Source organism: Siniperca chuatsi, linkage group LG8 (assembly GCF_020085105.1).
Source record: "Siniperca chuatsi isolate FFG_IHB_CAS linkage group LG8, ASM2008510v1, whole genome shotgun sequence".
Lineage (NCBI taxonomy): Eukaryota > Metazoa > Chordata > Actinopteri > Centrarchiformes > Sinipercidae > Siniperca > Siniperca chuatsi.
The window spans coordinates 16,217,177-16,239,251 of NC_058049.1; the positions used below are offsets into that span (position 1 = coordinate 16,217,177).

The following is a 22,075-nucleotide window of genomic DNA, read 5'->3' on the forward strand; positions in this document are numbered from 1 at the left end:
TTACATAGGCGATCCATTAATTGAAGAAAAAATTCCACGTCTGATAATGCGCTCGGTTCTTATGGACGAGAAAATCGTTCAAATAAAATCACATTCGCAGGATAACGGTCTGCCCTCCGGAATGCTTCAGAGGCAGTCTCACAGACCTATGTATGGACAACCGATGTGATGCGTATTTCTGGTTGTTTAGTGCCACCATGCGATTCTATAACAAAGACAGATTTACCTCAGCTCCTACTGACAAAATAATCTTACAACCAAACACGTACATGAAGAGGCTACTCACTGGTCATCTCATATGTTAACAACTCAATTAGACTCACACATGAAACAGGATTAGTCACGATATTGTATATTTCTTTTGTTCATTTTATATTTGAGAGTGAAATACAAGGACTTCATAAAAAAGTATGTATAAAACATTCTCAGTACAAAATCCTCATATCATAGCTAGCAGGGACAAATGCTTGCAATTACATGAATGAAAGATAGAAGTAATATCTTTTTTTAAAATTGGCACCCACTGTGGAAACAATATTAAATGATCAAAAAAATATTTGTACTGATTCAGAAAGTGTTATTTACATATGTCTTACCTCTGAAGTCGCAGACCTCCTGTCAGGGAGCACTAGAGTATTCGCATGGCTGCCAGGGACTATAGTAGATCCTATACTCATTCTGGGTCCAACCAACATGTACCGTTTGTCTCCAGATCTGTACTGGATGCTGTGACACAGTGTCCCGTCATAATTCGTCTCTTGTAGATATTTAGAAGTATAGTCTGTGGTTTTGGAGCACTGCATTGCAATCAGCACGATGATGCTGATGAGGAAAAGCACAGAAACTGAGCCCAAAGTTATCATCAGGTAAAAAGTCACATCATTCCCCTCCTCATCTTTCGCTGCACTTTTAACATCAGAAGCTGCAAAAGCCTCTTTGGGCTCCACCAGTTTGACAATCACAGTAGCTGTTGCTGAGAGTGAAACGTTCCCATTGTCTTTCACCAGTATGACCAGTTTATGCTCAGCCTCGTCTGTCTCTGTGAAGGAGCGAAGTGTTCTGATCTGTCCTGTATAGCGGTCCAAACCAAAGAGACTGTGGTCAGTAACTTCCTGCAGTGAAAACAGCAACCAGCCGTTATATCCTATATCAGCGTCATAGGCTCTGACTTTAGTCACCAAGTGTCCTGCGTTCACATTGCGGGGAATCTCCTCCACACCTTCAGCAGAGCCGTTAGAGCTGACTGGATACAGGATGACTGGAGCGTTGTCGTTCTGATCCAGAATGAACACGTTCACTGTGACGTTGCTGCTTAGTGACGGAGTTCCAGAATCTGTGGCAACAACTTGGAACTGGAACGTTTTCAGAGTTTCAAAGTCAAAACTTTTTAGCGCGGTAATGTGTCCATTATCAGAGTTTACATTTAGGAAAGACATTATGCCATTTTGACTGCCGTCTCTCACAATGTGATATGAAATAGCAGCATTGTCATTCAAGTCATTGTCCGTTGCACTTACAGAGAATATTGACTTCCCCGGAACATTATTTTCTACAAGATAAAACTCTAAAGGGGTTTGGTCGAAATGTGGACTGTTGTCATTCACATCCGATATCTGAATGTTCAAAATTTTTAAAGTAGATAAGGGAGGTTGACCACAATCAGTGGCTTGTATTGTTATTTCATAATGGGACACCTCCTCTCGATCCAAAAATCCCTTCGTGACAACGGAGTACGTGTTCTCTTTGTAGGACGGATTTAATACAAAAGGTACATCATTCGATATGTGTGAAATAATTTTTCCGTTGACACCGGAGTCTTTATCCTTCACACTAATGAGTGAAATAACTGTGTCAGGCTTTGAGTCTTCAGACACTGTATTTGACAGCGATGTGACTTCTATTTCCGGTGGATTGTCGTTGACGTCTATGATTTTTATAATGACCCTACACTCACCTGTCAGTGGAGGCGTTCCTTTATCTGAGGCCTCAACATCGAGTTCATATACCTCGTTTTCTTCATAGTCCACTACTCCTTTTACTCTAATCTCTCCGGTTAATTTGTCCAATTCAAAAATATCATAGACTTTTTTCTTCAGAGTTTTTCCAAGACTGTATTCAATTTCGCTATTGGTGCCTTCATCGGGATCCGTCGCATTCATTCTAAATACTGAAGAACCGACTGGAACATTTTCTTTTATTGCAATCTGGTAAATCTCCTGACTAAAAATCGGACGATTATCATTACTGTCCAGAACAATAATAGAAACATTTAGTGTGCCTGATCTTTGAGGTTTACCTCCATCAACTGCTGTAACCAGTAGCGTGTGTTTATCCTTTTGTTCTCTGTCTAACGATTTCTTCAGCACTAAAAATGGTATCTTACCCGCATCGCTTTGACGGATGTTTACTTCAAAATGTTCATTTGACGTCAAAGTGTATGTACGAATAGAGTTAATTCCAGCATCGGGGTCACGAGCAGTGTGTAGTTGGAATCGCCTTCCTGGCAATGTTTGCTCAGCTATTTCAAATGTCTGTTCTCTTTCAGGAAAACTAGGAGAGTGATCATTTACATCAGTAATTTCTACACTTACATAGTGCATTTCCAAAGGGTTTTCAACAAGGATTTTTAGCTCTATTAGGCATGCACCACTACCGTGACAGAGCGCCTCTCTGTCAATATGCTTGTGGACGTACAATGCCCCATTATTCTGGTTTACTTCAAAATTAGCGTCCTTACTTTCAGAAACAACACGGAACCGTCGATCAATCAAAGAGGTGATGTCAAGGCCAAGATCCTTCGCAACATTTCCAACAGCAGTTCCTCCTTTCACCTCCTCTGGAATAGAGTACCTTATCTGAGCCAAAGCCTGCTTTCCGAAAAGCAGCAGTAGAGCCAAATGAAAAACAAACCAGGAGCAGTCCGTTGTTCGAATTTTTGTATCGATCCCCATTGTTATCCAACAACACATACACACAGGAGTCTGTTAAGGCAACAAACAATTATTTATGTCCATCCCGCTTAGTTTCGCATCTTTACAGAAGGTACAACACGATTCCATCGGCTGGTGTGCTTGATTCAAGTGCTTTCTTTGCTCTACTGAAAAACAAAAGGTTCGTGAGGGGAGGGACAAAGTCGTTTGTGGTTTCCCGATGTAATAGTGACACCCAGAGGTAATTACTGAGAACAAACTTTACTGCATATTCGTTTTTTGAAAACAAAAATGTTCACAGAGGCGTGAGAAAAGAAAGGTGTAATGTGCCATGAAAAACCAACAGAATTTCCGTATTAACGTTTAACTTTGTTCTCTCTCTCTCTTTCTCTCTCTCTCGCCTTCCTCTAGATGACATGCATTCACCAAGAGGCGTATTAATTGATCATTGAAATAATACCACTCATTGTGTTCCTTTAACATTGTCTTGCTGTTTCATGTGTTCATGCATTTCAGCACCATGGACAGCATTCACAGCCTTTCCCTCTAAAAAAAAAAGTTGTTCCATATTAAAACAACTCAGTCCATGCATACTGCTCAAACAACTCAACAGAAACACTGCAACATCTTCAAACTTTTCAGTCAGTTATTAGTCAGAAGTTGGAATATTCTCTGTTTGTCAAATAATCACTGCCCACATATTCCCATATACAGATTATAAATACTCTGTTTTGCTAGAAAAGAGTAAAATGTTAATTTCAGCACCAAGGAGAGTGGTCAAAATCAGGGGCAAAGACGGCCCTCTTTACAAGGGATGAGCTCTTTTATGTGTTTCAAATTTATTCGTATTAATCATGAATGTGTATGCACATGAACAATAGAGACAAACAGTGAGGGTAGAGCAGAAGAGGACAGATTGGCTGTTGTTGACGCAACTATCTAGCCACATCCAGCATTTTGCTACACTGACTTGAATTTTTACATCTCTTTCTATGTAAACGAGCTCTTTGAGATACTAAAAGATAATATATACGCAAACAAACCCATTAGAAAGCAACACACTTAACAAGACCTATTTGAGTTTGTTGTGAGTTATATTTCATACTGTTCTCTGTGCAAAATGCTTTGGAGACATGATAAGAGGAAAACTTGGAGCTAAACACAAACAAAGAACTGTATGCTTGTCAACATTTTGTATAAAACTTTTAAGTTCTTACCTCTCCAGATGCGCTCCTCCTGTCAGGGAGCACTAGAGTATTTGCATGGCTGCCAGGGACTATAGTAGATCCTATACTCATTCTGGGTCCAACCAACATGTACCGTTTGTCTCCAGATCTGTACTGGATGCTGTGACACAGTGTCCCGTCATAATTAGTCTCTTGTAGATATTTAGAAGTATAGTCTGTGGTTTTGGAGCACTGCATTGCAATCAGCACGATGATGCTGATGAGGAAAAGCACAGAAACTGAGCCCAAAGTTATCATCAGGTAAAAAGTCACATCATTCCCTCCTCATCTTTTGCCGAACTTTTAACATCAGAAGCTGCAAAAGCCTCTTTGGGCTCAACCAGTTTGACAATCACAGTAGCTGTTGCTGAGAGTGAAACGTTCCAATTGTCTTTCACCAGTATGACCAGTTTATGCTCAGCCTCGTCTGTCTCTGTGAAGGAGCGAAGTGTTCTGATCTGTCCTGTATAGCGGTCCAAACCAAAGAGACTGTGGTCAGTAACTTCCTGCAGTGAAAACAGCAACCAGCCGTTATATCCTATATCAGCGTCATAGGCTCTGACTTTAGTCACCAAGTGTCCTGCGTTCACATTGCGGGGAATCTCCTCCACACCTTCAGCAGAGCCGTTAGAGCTGACTGGATACAGGATGACTGGAGCGTTGTCGTTCTGATCCAGAATGAACACGTTCACTGTGACGTTGCTGCTTAGTGACGGAGTTCCAGAATCTGTGGCAACAACTTGGAACTGGAACGTTTTCAGAGTTTCAAAGTCAAAACTTTTTAGCGCAGATATTTTTCCGTTTTCAGAATTTATATTCAGAAAAGATGCCATGTCATTATGACCGCCTTCCCCTCTAATTATGCGATAGGACACTGCAGCATTGTCGTTTAAGTCTTTATCAGATGTACTCACAGAAAATATTGATGCGCCAGGAGCATTGTTTTCCTTCAAATATAATTCCAGGGGACTGTGTGCGAACTCTGGCATGTTATCATTCACATCTGACACCTGAATACTCAAAGTTTTGAGTGTGGAAAGTGGAGGCTCACCATAGTCGGTAGCTGTTATTGAAATGTCATAATGTGACACAGTTTCCCTGTCCAGTGTTTCTTTTGTCACTAATGAATACATGTTTTCTTTAAACGACGGTTTTAATTCAAATGGTATATTCCCCGTCAGGCTGCATATGACCTTCCCATTCAGGCCAGAATCGAAGTCTGTAACGCTAATAAGAGAAATCACGGTCCCATGTTTTGAATCCTCTGGGACCATGTTAGATATTGATGTCACCTCTATTTCTGGTTTATTGTCATTGACATCTTGGATCTTTATTATAACTCTGCAGTCAGTTGTTGTAGGAGGCTGACCCCTGTCAGAGGCTTGGACGTCTAACTTGAAAACATCAGCTGTCTCATAGTCTATTTGTCCATTAACTCGAATTTCGCCTGTATTTCTGTCTAGACTAAATAGCTCCAACACCTTCGAATTAATGTCACCCCCAAAGGTATACTCAACATCCCCATTAGTTCCCTCGTCGAGATCAGTTGCTTCGACTTTTATTACGACCGTATCTAAAGCAACATTTTCTTGTAATATCACAGAATAAACCTCTTTCGAAAAAGCAGGTCTGTTATCATTGATATCGAGAACATTTATGGTAAGATTAAGATGTGCTGATTTTAGCGGTGTCCCTCCATCTATAGCGGTTAAAATCAGGCTATGGTTTGTTTTCTGCTCTCTGTCCAAGGGCCTCTGCAACACTAAGAAAGGGATTTTATCCTCTCCCCTATCTCGAATTTCAAGATGAAAATTATCATTTTGACTAAGTTTATAACGCTGGACGGAATTTATTCCAACATCGGGATCACGGGCGCCTGGTAATTGAAATCGTGCTCCTGGTAAAGTATTTTCTGCTATTTCTATTACCTTTTCATTCTCGACAAACGTCGGTACATGGTCGTTATCATCTGTTATTTCCACTGTGATATAATGGATTTCAAGTGGATTTTCAACAACGATTTTCAGATCTATTAAACAAGCACCATTTCTATCACACAGCTGTTCTCGGTCGAGATTCTTATGAACATACAAAATCCCATTGTTCGGGTTTACCTCAAAGAGCGCGTCCTGAGCTCCAGACACAATACGAAAACGCCTGTTTATCAAAGTACTGACATCAAGGCCCAAATCCTTGGCAACATTTCCAATAATAGCTCCCACTTTAACTTCCTCCGGAGTCGAGTATTTTATTTGAGCTAATATCAGCTCACCACAGCAAAACAGCAGAGAGAAAAGCAGAGGACGCGACCAAGACATCATTCTTCCTCCTTGTCCTTTCTCTTTTGGCAAAATCATTTGAAATAGCATCCACAAATATCTTCCACTTAAAACACCTCCAGCTGTCCTGAGATTATATATCAGAAAACCACAGTCGCTTAGGAAAGGTACAGATCGAAACTATGGCATTCTTTGTGGTCGCGCTAAAAAAATACACTTTGGAAGGGGCAGAGACTATTTTGACTGAAGCCTTAGCAATCCCCTACTGTAACACTGACACCCTGTGGACCACTCAATGTTTTCATTTAGTATGAAGGAGAAAGATAATTTAAAACATGATTCCCCTGAACAGAAACCGCTCCAGTACGAAGTTTAGTCACACGAAATGCTCCACAGTCAACTAAACTTTGAGCTTTCACGCAGCTCTCCATATGATAAGACGGATATATCGCTAGGCAGCCAACAGCGAATGAAACAACCAGTTTGAAATAGCTTACTTATCCAGAAGCCTGTCGCCTGTCACCGACCACTGAAGTATTTTTTATCGCTGCCTGGGACTATGATAAAACATAAGATTCTAAGGCAAACGTTTAGCACCATGGACAGCGCTAAAAAACCTGAGTTCAATTAAGCTACTATAATAACAGCATTAAGTACCCTTTCAAGTGCCTCTAAAATAAAAAAAAAAGCTTTCTCTTCTAAACTAGATAGTAAAACTCAACTTGAAAATCACCACCAAAATCACCAACAAAGACTTCAGTTTCATGGAAACGGTACAAAATATGTTATGCTGGAAACCGTGGTGGACTAAATGGCTAGAACAGAGTTTACAGTTTCAAGAGAGAAAAAACATTGAACAGTGCTAAAAGTTTGACCAAAACAACATGACAACAATTCAGCTCTTTTAAAAACAGAAAATATTTTGTTTTAAAAACTAATTACCTTATTCATTTTACAGGAAGTATAAGTAAGCCAAAATCAGTTACTATATTAAAGTGATGCATTAGCTATCAAGATCATAGATGTGCCTTACCTCTCCAGATGCCTGTCTCCTGTCAGGGAGCACTAGAGTATTTGCATGGCTGCCAGGGACTATAGTAGACCCAATACTCATTCTGGGTCCAACCAACATGTACCGTTTGTCTCCAGATCTGTACTGGATGCTGTGACACAGTGTCCCGTCATAATTAGTCTCTTGTAGATATTTAGAAGTATAGTCTGTGGTTTTGGAGCACTGCATTGCAATCAGCACGATGATGCTGATGAGGAAAAGCACAGAAACTGAGCCCAAAGTTATCATCAGGTAAAAAGTCACATCATTCCCCTCCTCATCTTTTGCTGCACTTTTAACATCAGAAGCTGCAAAAGCCTCTTTGGGCTCCACCAGTTTGACAATCACAGTAGCTGTTGCTGAGAGTGAAACGTTCCCATTGTCTTTCACCAGTATGACCAGTTTATGCTCAGCCTCGTCTGTCTCTGTGAAGGAGCGAAGTGTTCTGATCTGTCCTGTATAGCGGTCCAAACCAAAGAGACTGTGGTCAGTAACTTCCTGCAGTGAAAACAGCAACCAGCCGTTATATCCTATATCAGCGTCATAGGCTCTGACTTTAGTCACCAAGTGTCCTGCGTTCACATTGCGGGGAATCTCCTCCACACCTTCAGCAGAGCCGTTAGAGCTGACTGGATACAGGATGACTGGAGCGTTGTCGTTCTGATCCAGAATGAACACGTTCACTGTGACGTTGCTGCTTAGTGACGGAGTTCCAGAATCTGTGGCAACAACTTGGAACTGGAACGTTTTCAGAGTTTCAAAGTCAAAACGTTTTAGCGCGGTAATGTGTCCATTATCTGGATTTATATTGAAAAACGACAAAAAGTGATTTTGACTCCCTTCTCTCACAATGTGATATGAAATAGCTGCATTGTCGTTCACATCTTTGTCCGTTGCGCTTACAGAGAATATCGAAGCTCCAGCAACGTTATTTTCTACCAGGTAAAACTGTAATGGACTTTGGGAGAATTCTGGACTGTTGTCATTTACATCTGATATCTGAATGTTCAGAGTTTTAAAGGTAGATAAGGGAGGTTCACCACAATCGGTGGCTTGTATTGTTATTTCATAATTTGACACCTCCTCCCGATCCAAAAATCCCTTCGTAACAACTGAAAATATGTTTTCTTTGTATGAGGGCTTTAATTCAAAAGGTACATCATTAGTTATGCGTGAAATAATTTTTCCATTAACACCAGCGTCTTTATCCTTCACACTAATGAGGGATATAATTGTTCCAGGCTTTGAGTCTTCAGACACTGTATTTGACAGTGATGTGACTTCTATTTCCGGTGGATTGTCGTTGACGTCTATGATTTTTATAATGACCCTACACTCACCTGTCAGTGGAGGCGTTCCTTTATCTGAGGCCTCAACATCGAGTTTATAAACGTCGTTTTCTTCATAGTCCACTACTCCTTTTACTCTAATCTCTCCGGTTAATTTGTCCAATTCAAAAATATCATAGACTTTTTTCTTCAGAGTTTTTCCAAGACTGTATTCAATTTCGCTATTGGTGCCTTCATCGGGATCCGTCGCATTCATTCTAAATACTGAAGAACCGACTGGAACATTTTCTTTTATTGCAATCTGGTAAATCTCCTGACTAAACATCGGACGATTATCATTACTGTCCAGAACAATAATAGAAACATTTAGTGTGCCTGATCTTTGAGGTTTACCTCCATCAACTGCTGTAACCAGTAGCGTGTGTTTATCCTTTTGTTCTCTGTCTAACGATTTCTTCAGCACTAAAAATGGTATTTTATCCTCATCACTTTGACGGATGTCTACTTCAAAATGTTCATTTGACGTCAAAGTGTATGTACGAATAGAGTTAATTCCAGCATCGGGGTCACGAGCAGTGTGTAGTTGGAATCGCCTTCCTGGCAATGTTTGCTCAGCTATTTCAAATGTCTGTTCTCTTTCAGGAAAACTAGGAGAGTGATCATTTACATCAGTAATTTCTACAACTGCGTAGTGTATTTCCAAAGGGTTTTCGACTATGACTTTTAGCTCCATTAGGCATGCACCACTACCCTGACAGAGCGCCTCTCTGTCTATTTTCATAATTACATAGAGAACCCCATTGTGCTGGTTTACCTCAAAAAATGCATCCTTTGATTCAGAAACAACACGGAACCGTCGGTCAAACAAAGAGGTGATGTCAAGGCCAAGATCCTTCGCAACATTTCCAACAACAGTTCCTTCTTTCACCTCCTCTGGAATAGAGTATCTTATTTCTGCCAAAGCCCATTTTCCGACAAACAACAGTAGAGCCAAATGAAAAGCAAACCTGGAGCAGACCCTTCTCCGAGTTTGTGTTTCGGTCCACATTGTTATCCAACAACACATTAACACACGTAAGCCTGTAGCTGCACTAAATGTCTATATCAAGACCGTTGTGTTTCGCAAATTTACAAATAGCAGAACACGATTCCATCGGGTGGCGAGGTCGATTCAAATGCCTTATCTGCTTTTTTTCAGGAGACAAACAAAAGCTTTGTGAGGGGAGGGACAACATTTTCTATCGTTTCCTAATGTAATACTGACACCCAGAGGTCAATGGGAAAGGACAGGGCTTTATACTGTATAATCTAATTTAAAAAATAAATCTACCCAATGGAGCTATTATGTACCATTAAGATTTCAGCATTTAAACACCTGACAAATGTGTTCACTTTGTGTGGCAGGCAAATATGCGTATGGCTCTAGATGATGTGGAAAATGCGTAGTAGTTGAAGTTGTTAAAATACTACAGTTAATGGACATCGTTTTTTAATTAAACTTCCTTGTGCACTATGTTTGATATGAACAAAACAAGCAATTTCGTTTCAGCACCACGGATACAGATCTGAACCAGACGTCTTTTTCGTAAAGAAAGTAGTCCAGCCTTATGCTCAGTACTCATACAAATCAACGGAAACACCAGCAACTTCAAACTTTCCTATGGTAGTATTTTAGGATTTGGAGGCATGTTTATAGAAATATCACAGACACTCTGACCAAATATAGTTTGCGATTCTTACGTGCTCTTATCTTTGGGAAGAGTAAATCATTTCTGGGCCGTGGACGACGCTCATAATCAGGCAACGATTGTGGTTTTTGAAATGGATGACAGAAAATGAATAATTTTAAATATATGGTATTGATCAGCTTACATGGGTTTGACAATTACAAACAAGTGGTAAGTGAAATATTGACAAAACTGAGGAGCAGTGTGCCTCTTTTCCACACAGCAAAGCAAAGAAACTAAGCCTTTTGGTACACTGACTTGCATATCTCTTCCTATGGAAACAGCGAACACTGTCAGGTGAATACAGTATCTCTAAATAAAGTCAGACTAACCGGTGACGATCCAAATAATAAGCACCACACTTAATCCGACTTGTAATATGGTCAAGTTTGTTTTGAGCTGTTTGGTAGTTTTGTGTGTACTGTGTGTTTTAGAAATGTGATTAAAAAAAGAAAATATGCCATTGAGCAAAAAGCAATGACAGAACTGAATGCATATACAGTTGTATGCAAAAGTTTAGGAACCCCTGACAATTTCCATGATTTTCATTTATAAATATTTGGTTGTTTGGATCAGCAATTTCATTTTGATCTATCAAATAACTGAAGGACACAGTAATATTTCAGTAGTGAAATGAGGTTTATTGGATTAACAGAAAATGTGCAATATGCATCAAAACGAAATTAGACAGGTGCATAAATTTGGGCACCCTTGTCATTTTGTTGATTTGAATACCTGTAACTACTTAGCACTGATTAATTGGAACACACAATTGGTTTGGTGAGCTCATTAAGCCTTGAACTTCATAGACAGGTACATCCAATCATGAGAAAAGGTATTTAAGGTGGCCAATTGAAAGTTGTTGTTCTCTTTGACTCTCCTCTGAAGAGTGGCAACATGGGGGCCTCAAAACAACTCTCAAATGACCTGAAAAAAAAGATTGTTCTACATTATGGTTTAGGGGGAGGCTACAAAAAGTTATCGCAGAAATATAAGCTGTCAGTGTCCACTGTGAGGAACACAGTGAGGAAATGGAGGACCACAGGCACAGTTCTTGTTCTTGCCAGAAGTGGCAGGCCACATAAAATATTGGAGAGGCAAAGGCGAAGGATGGTGAGAACGGTCAAAAACAGCCCACAGACCACCTCCAAAGACCTACAACATCAACTTGCTGCAGATGGTGTCACTGTGCATTGTTCAACAATTCAGCGCACTTTGCACAAGGAGAAGCTGTATGGGAGAGTGATGCGAAAGAAGCCTTTTCTGCACACACGCCACAAACGGAGTCGCTTGAGGTATGCAAACACACATTTGGACAAGCCAGCTTCATTTTGGAATAAGGTGCTGTGGACTGATGAAAAAAAGATTGAGTTATTTGGTCATAACAAGGGGCGTTATGCATGGCGGCAAAAGAACACAACGTTCCAAGAAAAACACTTGTTACCCACAGTAAAATTTGGTGGAGGTTCCATCATGCTGTGGGGTTGTGTGGCCAGTGCCGGTACTGGGAATCTGGTTAAAGTTGAGGGTCGCATGGATTCCACTCAATATCAGCAGATTCTTGAGAATAATGTTGAGGAATCAGTCACAAAGTTGAAGTTACGCGGGGCTGGATATTTCAACAAGACAACGACCCAAAACACTGCTCAAAATCTACTCTGGCCTTTATGCAGAGGAACAAGTACAATGTTCTGGAATGGCCATCCCAGTCCCCAGACCTGAATATCATTGAACATCTGTGGGGTGATTTGAAGCGGGCTGTCCATGCTCGGCAACCATCAAACCTAACTGAACTGGAGATGTTTTGTAAGGAGGAATGGTCCAAAATACATTCATCCAGAATCCAGACACTCATTACAGGCTATAGGAAGCGTCTAGAGGCTGTTATTTCTGCTAAAGGAGGCTCTACTAAATATTGATGTGATTTTTCTGTTGGGGTGCCCAAATTTATGCACCTGTCTAATTTCGTTTTGATGCATATTGCACATTTTCTGTTAATCCAATAAATCTCATTTCACTACTGAAATATTACTGTGTCCTTCAGTTATTTGATAGATCAAAATGAAATTGCTGATCCAAACACCCAAATATTTATAAATGAAAATCATGGAAATTGTCAGGGGTTCCTAAACTTTTGCATACAACTGTAGACATTTTGTAAACCACATTGTTTTCAAGCTCTTACCTCTCCAGATGCCTGTCTCCTGTCAGGGAGCACTAGTGTATTCGCATGGCTGCCAGGGACTATAGTAGATCCTATACTCATTCTGGGTCCAACCAACATGTACCGTTTGTCTCCAGATCTGTACTGGATGCTGTGACACAGTGTCCCGTCATAATTAGTCTCTTGTAGATATTTAGAAGTATAGTCTGTGGTTTTGGAGCACTGCATTGCAATCAGCACGATGATGCTGATGAGGAAAAGCACAGAAACTGAGCCCAAAGTTATCATCAGGTAAAAAGTCACATCATTCCCCTCCTCATCTTTTGCTGCACTTTTAACATCAGAAGCTGCAAAAGCCTCTTTGGGCTCCACCAGTTTGACAATCACAGTAGCTGTTGCTGAGAGTGAAACGTTCCCATTGTCTTTCACCAGTATGACCAGTTTATGCTCAGCCTCGTCTGTCTCTGTGAAGGAGCGAAGTGTTCTGATCTGTCCTGTATAGCGGTCCAAACCAAAGAGACTGTGGTCAGTAACTTCCTGCAGTGAAAACAGCAACCAGCCGTTATATCCTATATCAGCGTCATAGGCTCTGACTTTAGTCACCAAGTGTCCTGCGTTCACATTGCGGGGAATCTCCTCCACACCTTCAGCAGAGCCGTTAGAGCTGACTGGATACAGGATGACTGGAGCGTTGTCGTTCTGATCCAGAATGAACACGTTCACTGTGACGTTGCTGCTTAGTGACGGAGTTCCAGAATCTGTGGCAACAACTTGGAACTGGAACGTTTTCAGAGTTTCAAAGTCAAAACTTTTTAGCGCCAAGATTTCTCCATTTTCAGAGTTAATATTTAAAAATGCTGCAACTTTAACTTGAATACCTTCCTCTCTAACTATATGATAAGTTAACGCCGCATTTTCATTCAAGTCTTTATCCGAAGCTGTAACGGAAAATATTGCGTTTCCAGGCACGTTATTTTCTACCAGGTAAAGTTCAAGTGGATTATGTAAAAATTCTGGGACATTGTCATTCACGTCTGATATATCAATACTGAGAATTTTGAATGTAGACAGAGGAGGCTGACCACAGTCTGTAGCTGTTATTGTGATATCGTAATGCGAAACTGATTCTCGATCCAAATGCTGTTTCAAAACTAACGAGTACATATTATCTTGAAATGATGGTTTTAAATCAAATGGCACATTATCTGAAAGACTACATATTACTTTGCCGTTTAAACCGGTGTCTTGGTCTGTAATACTAATGAGAGAAACCACAGTCCCAGGTTTTGAGTCTTCAGATACCGTGTTTGACAGAGATGTCACCTCTATTTGAGGTTTGTTGTCGTTTTTGTCGAGCACTTTGATAATCACCCTGCAGTCAGTACTCATTGGAGGCTGTCCTTTGTCAGTGGCATGGACGTCTAACTTATAAACGTCAACCTTCTCAAAGTCAATTTCTCCAATTACTCTAATTTCACCAGTGTCTTTATTTAAGCTAAACATATCATATATCTTCCGGTCAAGTTGACCACCGAAAAAATATTCAATATCTCCATTTGCACCTTCATCCACATCACTTGCCTTTACCTTAATTACGCTTGTATCTGCATCTACATTTTCTGGTATTGTTACTGAATATACTTCTTGGCTAAATGTAGGATGGTTGTCATTTGAATCGAGAACGATGACTGTGACATTAAGCGTCCCTGATCTCGGTGGATTTCCACCGTCAACTGCTGTCAGAATCAACTTGTGCTCATGGTGCTTTTCCCGATCCAGAGACTTTTGAAGAACTAAGAATGGTATCTTGTCCTCTCCTCTCTCTCGGATTTGTATACTAAAGTATTCGCTTTGATTTAATTTATACGCACGTACAGTATTGATGATAGCATCTGGATCGTGCGCAGTTGGTAATTGGAAACGTTTGCCAGGGACAGTGGACTCAGAAATTTCTAATATTTTTTCTTCCTCTTGAAAGCTCGGTGAATTATCATTTACATCTAAGATTTCAACTCCCACATAATGTATTTCCATGGGATTCTCAGCTACCATTTTTAGGTTTACTAAGCATGGAGAAACGTTTTCACAGAGCTCCTCTCGATCGATGTTCTTATACACATACAATACGCCATTGTTCTGATTTACTTCAAACTGAGCATCTTTAGTTCCCGAAACAATACGAAACCGTCGTTCCTCCAGGGAACTGATGTCCAATCCTAGATCCTTGGCGATATTTCCAACAACAGATCCCACTTTTACTTCCTCTGGAACAGAATATTTCATCTGAGCTGAAACCCGCTCCAGGCAGCTGAGCATCACAGAAAAACGGAGGGCTAACCACCAGGACTGTATTCCCCGTCTTTGTCCTCCGGCTCCCATCGTTTCAGTTTTGAATATTTTTATTATATCCACTCACAGGCCCTAACGAAAAAGTAAACTGCCTAAGCCCCAAAATATGCTGTTGAAATACAAAACATATTTTCAACCTGTGTACAAGTGCAACAACGGCAACACTCGTTTCTCTTGAAGGTACTGTCTCTTCTCTGTCGACCTGACCAAAACCTCTCTGGAAGGGGCAGGGCCAACACTTTAACACAACAGTTTATACTGATATGTCACTGGCACCTTGTGGACTGGGCACATCATGACCATGACCTCTTTTTAAAGCAAACCGCGACATAAACTATGATACCAGAAGGTTTGCAAATTGAAGCTCCTTAACTACAAATAATTAATATTTTTGCTGACCATTTTTGAATGCAGGTTATACTGTTACTGTTCCAGGTAGCTAGTTTCCTTTTCATTTCTGTATAGTATGACAATCAATTAACAGACTCTAAAACTTGCTTATTTTGTGTAATCATAACAGTGAAAATCAAATCTGCATTAATGTTTGTCAGTGTTACGTCATTGCGTCGTGGCATTGAAGTTTGAGCAAAGTGTGCACTGAATTCCCTTAACAAAAATGTTACTTTGGCGAAAATGTATGCACACTGGGTGCACTTTAATGGACAGCATTACTCAAGCAAGTTCCAAGGATGTGCTAATTAACTTTGATAATGCAAATGAACAGGAACCACCGGATTACTGGAACAGTAGACAAAAAAACTCACAGGGTTGGTCCTTGAAATCCATGAAGTTTTAAAACCAAACTTACATCCTGACTGGAAAACCACCGCAATGTGACCAATATACTACACTTCAACACCAGACAGTCCCAGGATATAAACCATGGATAGTGCAACGAAATACCTTGTCATGTTAGTAGCCTGAACACATTTTCTTATTTCAAGAGAAGTATAAAATGACATTGCTAAGACTTAAATGAAAACGGCACTAAACATTTCAGATCTTTACTGTACATAGTAAATATTAATTGTTTTATAAGTTTCCAAAGGTAATTATAACTGTTATCATAATGAGAAAATTATCCTAATATAACCCGCAGTAAATTCTCTGTGAGTGCATGAAAAATAGCTTCAATTAAAATCGAAACATGATCTTACCTCTCCAGATGCCTGTCTCCTGTCAGGGAGCACTAGTGTATTCGCATGGCTGCCAGGGACTATAGTAGATCCTATACTCATTCTGGGTCCAACCAACATGTACCGTTTGTCTCCAGATCTGTACTGGATGCTGTGACACAGTGTCCCGTCATAATTAGTCTCTTGTAGACATTTAGAAGTATAGTCTGTGGTTTTGGAGCACTGCATTGCAATCAGCACGATGACGCTGACGAGGAAAAGCACAGAAACTGAGCCCAAAGTTATCATCAGGTAAAAAGTCACATCATTCCCCTCCTCATCTTTTGCTGCACTTTTAACATCAGAAGCTGCAAAAGCCTCTTTGGGCTCCACCAGTTTGACAATCACAGTAGCTGTTGCTGAGAGTGAAACGTTCCCATTGTCTTTCACCAGTATGACCAGTTTATGCTCAGCCTCGTCTGTCTCTGTGAAGGAGCGAAGTGTTCTGATCTGTCCTGTATAGCGGTCCAAACCAAAGAGACTGTGGTCAGTAACTTCCTGCAGTGAAAACAGCAACCAGCCGTTATATCCTATATCAGCGTCATAGGCTCTGACTTTAGTCACCAAGTGTCCTGCGTTCACATTGCGGGGAATCTCCTCCACACCTTCAGCAGAGCCGTTAGAGCTGACTGGATACAGGATGACTGGAGCGTTGTCGTTCTGATCCAGAATGAACACGTTCACTGTGACGTTGCTGCTTAGTGACGGAGTTCCAGAATCTGTGGCAACAACTTGGAACTGGAACGTTTTCAGAGTTTCAAAGTCAAAACTTTTTAGCGCGGATATTTGTCCGGTTTCCGAATTGACATTAAGGGAATATGTCATATCTCCCTGCAGCCCATCACCTCTTACAATGTGGTATGTTGTTGCTGCATTTTCGTGGAGGTCATTATCAGCTGCACTTACAGAAAGTATTGATGCACCCGGGGCATTGTTTTCTACCAAATAAAGTTCAAATGGATTCTGGCTGAATATTGGTCTATTATCATTTACATCAGACACCTGAACACTTAAGGTTTTCACAGTGGAAAGTGGAGGTTCACCACAGTCAGTAGCTGTGATTGTGATGTCATAATGTGACACAATTTCTCGGTCTAAACGCCCCTTTGTGACAAGAGAGTACATGTTTTCCTCAATGGATGGCGTCAAATCAAACGGAACACTATCCGAGATTTTGCAAATAACTTTCCCATTAACCCCAGAATCTCTGTCCGTAACGCTGATGAGAGAGATAACAGTGCCAGGCTTGGAATCTTCTGGGACTACGTTAGACAATGATGTCACTTCAATATCTGGCTTATTGTCGTTCACATCTTTTATTTTTATCACAACTCTACTTTCGACTGTTCCGGGTGGCTGGCCTTTATCTGAAGCTTGCAAATCTAGTTTATAAATCTCCGTGTCCTCAAAGTCCACTTTTCCTTTCACTCGAATCTCACCAGTCACGCTGTCTAATTCAAATGTGTCATGCACTTTTTTCTTTTGTGTTTTTCCAAACGTGTATTCAATTTCGCTGTTCAAACCTTCATCTAAATCTGTAGCGTTTAATTTTATTACAAGAGTTCCAATCGGGGCATTTTCATCTAATGACACAGTATACGTGTCTTTGCTGAACACAGGGCGATTATCATTTGCATCTAGCACAGTGATAGTTAAATTAAGGCCCCCAGATTTTGACGGACTGCCCCCATCAAGAGCAGTTAACACGAAACGGTGTTCAGCCTTTTGCTCCCTATCCAGAGGCTTTTTCAGCAATAAATACGGTATCTTGTCCTCCTCGCTGTCTCTGATTTCAATATCAAAAAATTCATTTGGACTCAATTTATATAATCGAACTGACTGTGTACCCATATCAGGGTCTCTGGCCGCATGAATTTGGAAACGAGTACCTGGAGGTGTATGCTCTGCTATTTCCAGTCGCTGCTCGCTTTCTGGAAAAGTCGGTGAATGGTCATTAACATCCGTTATTTCAACGCCAACGTAATGTATTTCCAGTGGGCTTTCAACAACAATTTTCAGGTTTATCAAACAAACTTTGGTTCTATCACAGAGCTCTTCCCGGTCCATACTTTTTCCAATATACAACACACCATTGTTTTGATTTAACTGAAACAGAGCATGATTGGGCCCCGAAACAATACGAAACCGCCTGTCTGTCAAAGTGCTGATGTCAAGGCCTAAATCCTTTGCAACATTTCCAACAGGAGATCCCACTTCTACTTCTTCTGGAACAGAGTATCTTAGCTGAGCCAAAATCTGCTCGCCAAAGCACAGCAACAAAATCCCGGCAACCCACCAGCAGTTCACTCGGCGCCTTTGTCCTTGTTCTCCCATTGTGAAGCAAAAAATGAATGCTTTGTTTGAGGCAAATACAGTAATCCAATTGCTCATCGAACCAGTCCAATTAGGTCCATTTCACGATTCTCAAATAGGAGCGTTCACACATAAATATGAACCGCTATTCATATTACTTAATACATAGCCTACGATGTCTACTCCATCTGCATACCAACTCCATCAGATATAATCCGGAGATGGGCAGGGCCTGTACAGAATGAGCAACACAACCATTAGGCCACACTGACACCATGTGGCCAGTGGGCTGCAATACGATACTAAATCACAAGTGTTTTACTTCTCTCGGGACTCTATTGCAATCTACTTCTTTAGTCCAGTCTTAAAGGACGTGCGATGAGCTGATTAAAACGTCCCCCATGGTCTCACTCTGTGGATGATGTTCAGGTCTGCCTCCTCCAACAAGTCAACTACATGTTTGAGGGTTGCTGAGAAGCATTCAAATCAGCTTGAGACTCATATGTGTGGTTATTGGACAATTAAAAGGACAAACAATAACACCTATAATTATATGCACTGTTAAATGACATGTAACCTCATCAACTTCAAATGATCTCATAGTAGGCGAGGCAGAATAGAACAGGATACACACGTTGTAAATCTGATCCACGGCTATATTTTGTTCAATACACTATGGATTCACTTTGATTAATACAAAACACGTGGCTGGACTTAAGGATACTAACTGAATGGGGAATACATACTTTATTCAGAACAAAGTGATTATTAACTTATGTCTACCTGCCATTAATTGTATTGCCAAAGAAAGTATTTTTTTAAATCAGCACCATGGAAAGCACAATTTCACACCAGCAGGGTCAAAACAGCAAATAAAAATAATATTATTTCTCCAGATGGACGGTAATGACAAAAGATATCCTTAAATTAGCATATAAAGCAAATATAAATATCTACTCACCTCTCCAGCTGCGCTCCTCCTGTCAGGGAGCACTAGTGTATTCGCATGGCTGCCAGGGACTATAGTAGATCCTGTACTCATTCTGGGTCCAACCAACATGTACCGTTTGTCTCCAGATCTGTACTGGATGCTGTGACACAGTGTCCCGTCATAATTAGTCTCTTGTAGATATTTAGAAGTATAGTCTGTGGTTTTGGAGCACTGCATTGCAATCAGCACGATGATGCTGATGAGGAAAAGCACAGAAACTGAGCCCAAAGTTATCATCAGGTAAAAAGTCACATCATTCCCCTCCTCATCTTTCGCTGCACTTTTAACATCAGAAGCTGCAAAAGCCTCTTTGGGCTCCACCAGTTTGATAATCACAGTAGCTGTTGCTGAGAGTGAAACGTTCCCATTGTCTTTCACCAGTATGACCAGTTTATGCTCAGCCTCGTCTGTCTCTGTGAAGGAGCGAAGTGTTCTGATCTGTCCTGTATAGCGGTCCAAACCAAAGAGACTGTGGTCAGTAACTTCCTGCAGTGAAAACAGCAACCAGCCGTTATATCCTATATCAGCGTCATAGGCTCTGACTTTAGTCACCAAGTGTCCTGCGTTCACATTGCGGGGAATCTCCTCCACACCTTCAGCAGAGCCGTTAGAGCTGACTGGATACAGGATGACTGGAGCGTTGTCGTTCTGATCCAGAATGAACACGTTCACTGTGACGTTGCTGCTTAGTGACGGAGTTCCAGAATCTGTGGCAACAACTTGGAACTGGAACGTTTTCAGAGTTTCAAAGTCAAAACATCTTAGTGCGGAAATGGTGCCATTGGCTTCATTTATATTTAAAAAAGAAATTACAGTGGGCCCTGGACTATTACGGATGAGTGAATATGTGACTGCCGCATTTTCAGCTCCATCAGCATCTACCGCGCTAACTGAAAAAATTGACATTCCAGCCTTGTTGTTTTCCGGCACATAAAAAGTATAGGGGCTTTCAGTGAACAAAGGACTATTATCATTAACATCTAGCACATCTACCTGTATCACCTTCGTAGATGACAGGATGGGGCTCCCTAGATCCTTAGCCGTTATTGTAATATTATACATATGCATTTTTTCCTTATCTAGGTAGTCCTTGGTGACCAACGAGTATGACTGTCCGTCAGGGGATGGCTTTAAGTCAAAAGGTAAATGACCTGGCACACTGCAGACCACCTGTCCATTCACACCTGAGTCAAGGTCCGTCACACCCATCAACGCCACCACCGTGCCAGGAGGTGCATCCTCTGGAATGCGACTTGAAAGGGATGTGATGTCTATTTCGGGTTGGTTATCGTTCACGTCTTCCACTCTAACAACCACGTTGCAGTGTGTGGAGAGAGACACGGCACCTTTGTCCGCAGCCAGTACCTTAATCTCATAGACTTGCTTTTCCTCGTAATCAAGGCCTCCTTTCACCGTTAGTTTGCCAGTTTTGCTATTCAAATCAAAAGGCTCAGATACGAGTCCTCTGAGTTTACTCCGTAAAGAATATTCAATCTCACTGTTCACCCCCTCATCCGAGTCAGATGCATTTACTGTCAGCAGAAATGTTCCTGCAGGTGCGTTTTCCTTTATTGTTATGGTGTACTTCTGTTTATCACACACTGGTGAGTTGTCATTTACATCAGATACAATAACAGTGATATTAATAGAACCAGATTTTGATGGTTTACCCCCATCTGTAGCTGTTAATAGTAACCAGTGCTGAGGAGTCTGTTCTCTATCCAAAGGTCGCTGTAATATTAGGAATGGAACCTTTCCATCCTCCCCAAATTCTTCGGTTTCCAGGCGAAAATACTGGTTATGGTTTAACTTATATGATTGTAAGGAATTCAAACCAACATCCAAGTCGTGTGCTCCTTCCATTTGAAATCGAGATCCAACAATGGCGGACTCCAGCACCTCTAATGTGTAGTTTTCTTCAGGAAATTTCGGCGAATTGTCGTTTACATCGAGTATTTCAACTATTACTTGGTGCATCTCGAGAGGATTTTCTACAACTGCTTTCAGATTTGTGATGCATGGAACAATTTTTGCACACAGCTCCTCCCTGTCCACTCTCTGGTTCACTAACAAAACTCCATCTCTCGGGTTTACCTTAAACAGATCCTGCTTTGTTCCTGACACCACACGAAGATTCCTATCCGTCAATCTTCCAAGATCTAATGCAAGGTCTTTGGCTACATTTCCAACAGCAGTGCCTACTTTTAGTTCTTCATGGATGGAATACCGTATCTGAGCAGATATTCCTTCCAAATTTGTCACAGTCAGCAGAGCCAGACAAAAAGAAATCCACACATCCAGCCATCGTTCTTTGATGTCCGTTATCGCCATTGTTTGGAAAAAAACCCTTTTAATCAGCGGTCCGTTAACAAAATTCTTATAGAATTTTCAGTTTCCTCATAATAAGCAATAAAGGTCTGCGAGAACCAGATCTGTTTAGTCCGTTCTTTCAACCCGTCTCTTTGGGTTGTTACTGAATGCACATGCAAAAAAAGATACCCCCTCACACACAACCACTGTGTTGATGTATAGTATAACAGCACCACCCATTGTCGCTGTAACGATGGTGCGGTGACAATAA

At 40.9% G+C, this 22,075-nt stretch overlaps 4 protein-coding genes across 6 annotated transcripts in view; 1 reads left to right on the plus strand and 3 right to left on the minus strand.

Annotated features, from left to right (window-relative positions):
• LOC122880049 (fibroblast growth factor 18-like) overlaps positions 1-22,075 on the plus strand; it is a 158,444-nt gene that overhangs the window by 49,393 nt on the left and 86,976 nt on the right. The window lies entirely within an intron of this gene.
• On the minus strand, positions 78-3,066 carry LOC122880022 (protocadherin beta-15-like). The gene is made up of 2 exons (XM_044204741.1): positions 597-3,066; positions 78-205 (listed from the first exon to the last, which is right to left on the minus strand). Exons 1-2 carry the CDS (start codon positions 2,967-2,969, stop codon positions 89-91), a joined length of 2,490 nt encoding a protein of 829 aa, XP_044060676.1. The 5' UTR covers positions 2,970-3,066; the 3' UTR covers positions 78-88.
• On the minus strand, positions 4,096-7,387 carry LOC122880035 (protocadherin alpha-8-like). The gene is given in 2 exon segments (XM_044204757.1): positions 4,096-4,437; positions 4,440-7,387. Coding segments are annotated over 2 exon segments (2,388 nt in total). The 5' UTR covers positions 6,526-7,387; the 3' UTR covers positions 4,096-4,135.
• Positions 12,650-18,728, minus strand: LOC122880029 (protocadherin alpha-3-like). Its single transcript, XM_044204752.1, has 2 exons — positions 16,173-18,728; positions 12,650-12,687 (listed from the first exon to the last, which is right to left on the minus strand). Exons 1-2 carry the CDS (start codon positions 18,579-18,581, stop codon positions 12,676-12,678), a joined length of 2,421 nt encoding a protein of 806 aa, XP_044060687.1. The 5' UTR covers positions 18,582-18,728; the 3' UTR covers positions 12,650-12,675.

What these genes read in the sequence shown, in the direction of transcription:
- LOC122880029 (XM_044204752.1), bottom strand. Translation starts at nt 18,581, where the DNA reads ATGAGCAATTGGATTACTGTATTTGCCTCAAACAAAGCATTCATTTTT.
- LOC122880022 (XM_044204741.1), bottom strand. Translation starts at nt 2,969, where the DNA reads ATGTGTTGTTGGATAACAATGGGGATCGATACAAAAATTCGAACAACG. An exon ending in GGAGGTCTGCGACTTCAGAG is followed by an intron (nt 206 to 596) that starts GTAAGACATATG and finishes TCTTTGTTATAG; the next exon opens with AATCGCATGGTGGCACTAAA.